General features: G+C 43.1%; 1 protein-coding gene across 1 annotated transcript; it reads left to right on the top strand.

Moving 5' to 3' along the window:
• The first annotated feature begins 2,887 nt into the window (after window positions 1-2,887).
• Window positions 2,888-5,248, top strand: ZBED1 (zinc finger, BED-type containing 1). The gene has a single exon (XM_010185958.1). It carries the CDS (start codon window positions 2,950-2,952, stop codon window positions 5,035-5,037), a length of 2,088 nt encoding a protein of 695 aa, XP_010184260.1. The 5' UTR covers window positions 2,888-2,949; the 3' UTR covers window positions 5,038-5,248.
• The last annotated feature ends 4,061 nt before the right edge of the window (window positions 5,249-9,309 follow it).

Genomic DNA, 9,309 nt, shown 5'->3' with positions numbered 1-9,309 from the left:
AGGCCAGCAGAGGATCCTGTGAGGCTCCTAAAAGCCTCATCCTGGCTGGTGGTGGTGGCCAGCTGCACAGAGGAGGTGGCGAGGGAAACAGCAGCTTCTCCAAAGGTGCGCTCCGTTTCAGTGTGGGTGGGAATTCAAGGGAGAAAGGAAGATGCACGTTTGTAGCTCGAAGGCTTCTGTGTTGGGAAGGGTTTTCAGCAAACCAAAGTGGCACTAGTGTTTTGGTTTTTTTTGTTTTTTTTTCTTTTTATAGTGGAAAGTTTGGCAAGCTAAAAGAGAGCATTTCTATCAGTTGCCCTTGTCACAAGCTGCAGCACTTCCAAAATGCAAGGCGGTGCTTCATTCCCAATGGATTTTATTCTGCATGGTGCCTATGTCTTCAGTTGCACTCAGAGTTGAAGCTGCTCTGGTTTTTGCCAAGCCTAGGCTATCAACACATTGATTCACTGAAAGAGCAGAAATTTACCTCTTGTTACAGAAAAATGAGAGGCATGGTTGTTTTGGGTTTTTTTTCTTGTCCCTAGTGCCAGTTGTGCTGTATAAGGCTTGAGGAGAGGCAGGGATGATAAGCAGTTTATACTTGAGCTATTACGACAGCTGAAGTGTGGTTTACAGCATCACAATACAGGCTGTGCCTTGCTGGCATATCCTTAACTGTGGCAACGCTGCTCTGTGCCACTGCCACCAAGTGCCAGATCCATATCAAAATGATAGCAAAGCTGGACCTTACGTAAGAATGAAGTGTGGGGTGACTCTGTAACACTCCCGTGCTCTAAAATAACTTGTGTTTTATCAGTCCGTGATGAACTTTTTATGATCCAAGGTGTGTCATACTAATCTTAAATATTAAGGATGCATCAATTCTTTTATTATGGTGCCTTCCTCCTTGCTTTCAGGAACTGCAAAGGAAACTGTAAGATTTAATGAAATACTGGGAGCTTCCGTACTTCCTTGAGGCAGCGTGTCATGGTTTGAAATGGAGGGACCTAAAAGCAGTTCTGATGCCATACCTTGTCAGTGCACAGTCTGATGCTATGGCAGGGTTACATCATTATACGTTACACCACTTTGTCTTTCAAAATCATCAGCTTTTGTGGGATTGCATACCTTGGTGCTGTCGATGTGCACATCTTTGGAAGTAGGCAGCATTACCATGTTGAATCAATAGTTCTTCCTGGCAACTTAAAAGGCACTGAATGAAATCACAGTGGAGGGCATGCTCTAGTAGTAGTAGTCAGAACATTGTCCCTGTCAGGAAAGTAATTTTTTTTTAAAAAAAAGGTCTACACCCAGGAGTAAATTTTCAGAACAAATTCAATAATTTCTTGCCCTGCATCTCTCATTCTGCTTCTAAACCAACAGCTGTGTTTAAAGAAATATGTTTAGTCTTGGTAAACCTGTATTTGGTTTTTCATTCAAGACATTCAGAAAGTGCTGCAAAATACTAGCAGTAGTTCGAAGAGAAAACGTCTTTTCTTGGGAATGTTCAGCAGCAGCAGAAAGCATACTGGAGCAGCTCACACACGTACATTTTTTGGAGGATATTCCCTTGTAGCAGTATGAAAAAGTCAGATTGTTTCTTCCTCCCCCATGGAGCCAGTCTTACCTCCTCCGGGGATTTCTGGGCTTGGGCGCAGGTGGAGCAGAGATGAGCAGAGAAGGAGCAGTGCCATTGCTTTCAGGCTGGCTGCGGGGATGCTACTGATGTTTCTCTCCTGTTCTCTTCCCCTGAATTTTTGTGGAGGAGGCTGCGTCTGTGTTTAACTGATGTCTTCCTTCTCCTTCCTGGTCCTCAGCAGGCCCCTGGCAAAGGGCTTGTTACTGTCACGATGACTTGGCTGGTGGTGTGGAAGAAACGGAGTAGCATCAGTGTGCAGTCATGCTGTGCTGTGGCTTGGCTTTTTGGTGTAGCAGAATCAGCTCCAAGAGGTACCACTTGCCAGCACAGTGCACAGACGCTGTGTTGTACTTGCATGTGACCGTTTGCACAAGGAGCATTTTCCTGTGCAGATACTTAGGTTCAGATTGCCAAGTCGTGCCTTATCGCCACGCTCATCTCTAGAGTGTAACCCTTACCGACTTCTATCGCCTTTTGAAGAAAGTGCAGCAAAACTATTTTCCAGCTGATGTGGATAATAACATTTATTAGTGCTTCCCTGCCTGCTTTTCCGGTGATTATAGTGCACTGTTATTCCAGGAACCATGTTTGTGAACTAGTAGTTCAGGAGATGGCTTTGATTTCAGAAAGAGGAGGACAGGAAAGGTGTCAGACACGTATTGTTCATCTGCATGTAGGTTGAAAGTCCTTTTCCTTTTATTTCAGTCAGAAAACATCTTTACATTTCAGAGGAGCATATTAGCACCATAATTTGCATCACAGATTTTTTTTTTAAGCAAATGCTGGAACAGTTAGATGGAGCTAACAAAACTTTCACAATAAACAAACAGTAAAACCTTTGCTCCTTCAGTATCAGGTTTCAATTGAAAAAAATGTTAACAGCGAAGTTGGGCAAGAGGATGTTGGTCTAGACCTAATGTAACTTAAGAGGCAGGAAAATGCTATAGCAGATGACCAGTTTTTGTGAAAGTAATGTGTTTATGCTGTGGTGATGGTTGTGCTTTCTCTGCCTAGAATTATGTTATTCCAGAAACAAGATTTACTCAGGTCTTCTAGCTCAGTGTCACAGCAGAATGTGATATGTTAAAACCTCTTTTAATTTTTGACATTCCGATAGGCTTCTTGTAGGTCGCACTTCCTGCACATCTCACCTTTAAATTTGCAAATGTAATTAGTAAGGTAGGTTTCTTGATATATACGCAGAAATGCTGATTTCACATAGTTAAGCGTGGTCAAACCTGTGCTTTCTCATTGTATCTTTATCTTGCTGCCTTTATCAGGTACTCATTAATGAGTGAAGGATCAAAAGGTGGGACGGTGGCCAAGAAGCAATGGAGAATAAAAGTTTAGAAGGTTCCCCATCAGACCTAAAGTTAGTGGCTCACCCGAGAGCAAAGAGTAAAGTGTGGAAGTACTTTGGGTTTGATACCAATGCGGAAGGATGCATATTACAGTGGAAGAAGATCTACTGCCGTATTTGCATGGCGCAGATCGCCTATTCAGGAAACACGTCCAACCTTTCCTACCACCTTGAGAAAAATCACCCCGACGAATTCTGCGAGTTCGTGAAGAGCAACACTGAGCAAATGAGGGAGGCCTTTGCCACTGCGTTTTCAAAAATCAAGCCGGAGTCGTCGCAGCAGGTTGTTCAGGACAGCCTCATCATGAAGACCTACCAGAACTACGAGAACAAAAAGCATCAGGAACTGACATCTGCGGTCATCAGCCTAATTTGCGAGGGCATGTATCCAGCCTCTATTGTTGATGAGCCCACCTTCAAGGCCCTCTTGAGAACAGCGGACCCTAGGTATGAACTTCCGAGCCGGAAGTACTTCTGTACAAAAGCTATTCCCGAAAAGTACAACGCCATTAGAGAAATTGTGCTGAAAGAGCTCACTGAGGTCCTGTGGTGTGGCATATCCATGGACATGTGGAGGAGCGAAAACCAGAACAGGTCATATGTGACCGTGGCAGTTCACTTTCTCAGCAGCAGTCCTGCCAACTGCCTAGCGGTCAACTCGCGGTGTTTAAAAACGTTTGAAGTCCCAGAGGATAACACTGCAGAGACTATTACGCGAGTCCTTTATGAAACGTTCATTGAGTGGGGGATCAATACAAAAGTCTTTGGTGCTACAACAGATTACAGTAAAGACATTGTGAAAGCTTGCTCTCTTCTAGATATTCCCGTACAGATGCCTTGTTTGGGGCACACTTTTAACGCAGGAATACAACAAGCTTTTCAGCTGCCCAAACTCTGCAACCTTCTCGCCAGGTGCCGAAAACTGGTGGAGTATTTTCAGCAGTCTACGGTCGCCATGTACATGCTGAGCGAGAAGCAGAAGCAGCAGAATATCCTCCACTGCATGCTGGTAAGTGACCGTGTTTCCTGGTGGGGAAGCACGCTCGCAATGCTGCAGCGCCTGAAGGAGCAGCAGTTTGTCATTGCGGCTGTGCTGGTGGAGGACAGCAACAACCACCACCTGATGCTGGAAGCCAGTGAGTGGAATACAATCGAAGGGCTGGTGGAGCTGCTGCAGCCTTTCAAGCAGGTTGCAGAGATGATGTCGGCGTCAAAGTACCCAACGATAAGTATGGTGAAGCCACTTCTCCACATGCTTCTGAATACTACCTTAAACATCAAAGAGAACGATTTGAAAGAGATCAGCATGGCAAAAGAGGTGATCGCTAAAGAGTTGTCAACCACCTACCAGCACACGCCCGAGATAGACATGTTTCTCAATGTTGCAACTTTCTTGGATCCCCGCTACAAAAAACTGCCTTTTCTTTCCGCCTTTGAGCGACAGCAGGTCGAAAACAGAGTGGTGGAAGAAGCAAAAAGCCTGCTGGAGAAAGTAAAAGAAAATACTTTTAGGACTGAAGAGAAATTCTTCTCGGTTTCAGAAGAGCCCCCAGTGAAGAAAATCATCATCTCCTCTACTCCTCCTCCTACCAGCGTCATCAACAACATGCTGGCAGAGATCTTTTGCCAGACAGGAGGCGTGGAGGACCAGGAGGAATGGCACGCTCAGATCGTGGAGGAGTTGAGCAACTTCAAATCGCAAAAGGTCCTCGGTTTGAACGAAGATCCGCTGAAGTGGTGGTCTGACAGACTGGCGCTGTTTCCAGTTTTACCAAAGGTTCTTCAAAAATACTGGTGTATTCTCGCCACAAGGGTCTTCCCTGAACGCCTTTTCGGTTCTTCTGCTAATGTTGTAAGTGCAAAGAGAAACCGGTTGGCCCCGGCTCACGTGGATGAGCAGATCTTTTTGTATGAAAACAGTCGGAATGGGGCCGAGGCAGAACCGGAGGACGAAGACGAAGGAGAGTGGGGTTTGGAACAGGAACAGATTTTTAATTTAAATGACTCGGTAAATGTAAACAACAATTTCTTTAATATCCGAGACAGTGGGTTTGTTTAACAGGACTGCTGCGGTACTTTTAATAGCAAAGAAGAAAGGTATTTGTCTTAAGTTACCAAAAATACTTCTGTTTTATGCTATGAATGCTGTAAATATTGAACAGTTGTAACAAACTTGATTTAGCTTCCATTGTCTATGTTTTCTCCACTGTCTTAAAACATGAATGAATTGTGATTAAACAGCACTGAAGTGAATGAGGAAATAAATTCTACAAAGACTGTGATTTCTGACTGTGGCCCAGATTTCAGAAAGTGCTTACCCATGTGCTTCCTTTCCACTTGCTTCAGTGGGAAACAAACACATGCTTATGTGCTTTCTACCATAAAAATATTTTCCTGAATTAGGACCCTAGGCAAGGGAGTTTTTAAGATTTATGCCTCCATTTGTAAATCCTGTGCGACTCAGGATGCTAGCTTTAAATTTTGGGTTTTAAAACATTATTTTTAAAATCCGTAAATCTGAGCAGTGAGTATTTTTAGAGTGTATTAATACTATGGAATGAAAAAAAAATCTTGAGCCTGATTTTTCTTTTCACTACCTCATGTCTTAGGCCTGGTCTGCGCTAGAAAAGTTCAGCTGGTATAATTCTGTCAATTAGGGGACTGATGTATTATTATTTTAACTGATACTCTGCTGGCATAGGCTGTAGTCTGGATGCACTTATAATGGGATAAGTTATTTTTCTTTCCAGTGCAGTGTAAATGGTATAAACACTTCTAAACTGGTATTGCTGTGTCCACATTTGTCCAGTTTTACCATTTAACTGCAGCAGCTAAATGGCAAAACCTTTTTCTTTGTGTGTGCGTGTGTGTGTGTGTGTGTGTCTAGGCAAGCCCTGATTGTAGACTGCTGTGCTTTTACAAAGTGGTAACAAAGTGCAGGAGTTCGAGGCAGCGTTGCATTACCGATGCCGCACGGTGCGAAGCAGGCAAAGCATCGGGCCCCTTGGTGGCAGAGGGAGGGAGGAAGGAGAGGGCAAGGAGACGTGTACGGACCGTGGGTCTAACAGTGTGTCTGTGTTATAAAAGTCCTTAACCTCTTAATTTAAATGGAGACTTTGCCCAGGGTAGCTAGAAAATTTTGTTGGTGAGAAAAGCAAAATAAAAAGCTTTAATATCATGTAAATATATTTAAAAGAAGGGGACCCCTCCATTTCCCCACATGTATTTAGTGAGTCTTTAAGATTGCTTTTTGTTATATTAGCACTTAAAACCTCTTTTTTTTATTTCTCCTGTCTCTTTCTGACTCAGTTTGTAGAGTGGACTTGTCTTGTAGTCTGGTCCAGTCTAATGTTTGATTACAGGTTCCACTTAGTTGCTGTGTATTGTAATTGCTCTCTTTGTGTCTATACACCTGAATGTTTCGAGCCCTTTTGAGAACTTGGCAAACAAGAAGCAAAGAAAGAAAACCAACCCCAAACCCCCCATCTTTTACGAAATACTGCAGGTCATAAACAAGATTAGAGTTCGTGCTTGGCACAGAGTGGGGTGGCAGTCAGGGTTTTTCCCCCGAGGAGGACTCCTGGCATTGTCCAGTGATAGGCAAGGTTTGCTCGAGGGTTTATTTTTGTTACCAGTGTCTTGTCCCTGACTCCAGCTTTAGTGTACTGCTAGGTTGAGCACAACATTTCTGGAGAGAGCTCTGTTGAAGAATGGCTGTTACTGTTCTGCAGGAAGAAAGCTGGGTTTCTTCATCATGGTGGTACCTGTGGATGTTTGGTTGTAGAAAGGGCCTGACCAGGAGGAGCACACAAAAATGAGAATTGCAATGGAATTGAATCTATTGCCAGACTGCTTGTTTATGTTTTGGTTTAATAGTTTTTGCACATTTGAGGCCTCTGTGTTCTTTATAGGTGGCGGGAAGGGGCAGGTGAGTGGGGAGAAAGGACAGAGGCTAGAGTGAAGGAGCAGTAGAGTAAATAGTAGTTAGCTACATGGCACGCTTAAGCCCAGGAAAATTGCATTTAAGAGGTGATGTGGCCTGCGTTTGGCTATCAGTAAGCCTGGGGTTTCACTCTCCAGCCCTCTGAAAATTAATTTGCACTTGTACAAAGAATATGCACAGTGCATCCTGTTGAATGTTGCTACTCCATGTCCACTGAAGAGGTGTGTGTGATTGATGGCCCGAGGTGCGAAGCACAGGCATGGGCTAAACTCCCACAGGTATGTAGGCTATCTGTGAGGGTGGCAAAATCAAAGTATGGAAGGGAGTGAGATGCAGCAGGTCCCTTTTTGATGTTACCTGAGCTCCTGTGACAGCCCTGTCAGGAAGACCTCTTGGTTTTTAGGTCCATTGAGTGCCAGCTGATGTCAGTCGCATCCGCTTGCATCACCTCCACCTGCTACCACCGCCACTAGCCCTCGAGGAGCCACGCAAATGCTAGCGCAGGGTGTGTGGATCCTCTCCTATGTGAACATAACTCAAAGCTATGCCCTCGCAACCAAGGCAGAGCCCAGAGCACCGCTCCCCTGCTCCCCCCGTTCAGCCTCCCCTTCTTGGCAGCATCCGTCTTCTGTTTCCATCTTCGTCCTTCTAGGGCTAAATGTACGCAGTGACACTTACAAGCAGTCTTACTGAGATCGGTGCGATGCACTGTTCTCTTCCTTCCAGCTTCTTTTTTATTTTTTGGTATCCAAAATAAAACTGTAGTCGGTTCAATTGATGTGTCTTAGCATTCTTTTAAAAAAAGGAGAAGAAAAACAAAAAAAACCCAACAAAGCCATTGTTAGTCCTACCCATTGTTTGTGAGATTTTTATTTAATGTTCTAAGCCTGGACTATTGTTAAATAAACCAGAAAAATAAGTTAGTTACTAGATTATTTGTCTGATGTGTGTTCATATCTGCAGCACTTTACGACTTTGGACTCTTCTGCGACAAGAGGAGGTTGTATTCTAAGGTTTTGAAGCTATGCATTTATTTTCCATTTGATCCTGTAAGTTATTTTAAAAAAATGCTGTACAAATCTTTTGGATTAAAAAAAAATATGAAGATGAAAAATGTCAGGAGTTTAGATGGTTTCTCTCGCTTAAATATGTGTGGTGTTTTTCATTGAACAACATCATCCTCTGTTGTTTAGTTGGGTGGAGAAACAAAGTTGCAGAGCTGTTTTAAATGTTGCTACAACATGAATAAAACTATGGTGTTACTGCCAGGGGCGGGTCCAGAATGCTTTTCCAAATTACGCTATTAAGTCAGATTTATGTTTGTATTTCTTGAAACCTAATTTGAATCCACAGCCTAATGTTTCCTTTTCTCTTCGGTACAGCTGAGACATCTTTTTGGAGGGGCGATAGAGGAACTTCAGCTTTTGAGTGCTTTCGTGCTGGAAAAGTGAATTTTTAAACAGGCTCTTAAAGTACATACTTTATGTCAAAAGAAGAATTGCCTTTTGCCACCAGCAACTGCAGCAACTCAGTTGCAACTGCAATCCAACTCAGGATTAAAATTCAGTGGTCTAGGCAAGGTTTCATAGGGTCAAGAGTGTAACTAAAGGGAGTTTTGTGTGACTGACCAACCTTTGCACATGTTTCGCCTCTCTCTGCTGTCAGGGATTACTGTGAAATAAAAAGGAAAATCCAGAACCAAAATGAAGTTGAAAAGGTGATTTTTTTTTCAAGCAAACCTTGTCTAAGATGCCTCAGTTTAAATGAAGGGAATAAAGTTCTGAATTATTTGTAGAAAGAGCATATTATTTTAAGTTTCTATTGCAGCAGCACATTAGATTAACTTGCAGGGTTTTCTTTAATTAATGTCATGCCAATTAGCTTTACAGAAGCATTTGTATGCAGGCAGGAATATTAAAAGCGAAAGAAACACTAATTGGTTATTTGTAATATTTTATAGGACTTCTGAAAACTTAGAACTGAAGTGTAGTTCATGATTTTATCCTTTCTGTGTGAGAGCTTAAAAAGAAGGAGCTGCCTGAGGACATCACTTCTCAAGGAGAGGAAGCATACAGATCTGAACACAGAAATAGTGTATTTTACATCCCATGACAACTGGATAAAGGAAACTTTATGCTGGAAAAATTGCATTTTAGTCTATACACACCCTACTCCTTTTGTTGTTTGACACTTCCGAGTGTCCTGCTCAGAGGATGATATCTGGCGGAAGGTCTGGTGATCCCAGCTCTGGTGGTGCAGTGCACTCTGGTCTAGGCTCTCTTTTTGGCTGTGCTGCGAGGACTCTCTTGCTTATGGTTTGTCTCACCATACTTCCTCCAAATTAGTAGTCTTTTGCTAAATTTGAGATACATTTTATTGTTCGAGGAT

The sequence above is a fragment of the Mesitornis unicolor genome, unplaced genomic scaffold (assembly GCF_000695765.1).
Source record: "Mesitornis unicolor isolate BGI_N332 unplaced genomic scaffold, ASM69576v1 scaffold18196, whole genome shotgun sequence".
NCBI lineage: Eukaryota > Metazoa > Chordata > Aves > Mesitornithiformes > Mesitornithidae > Mesitornis > Mesitornis unicolor.
Note: the sequence above shows the minus strand (reverse complement) of the source record. Positions and strands in the feature narration are given on the sequence as shown.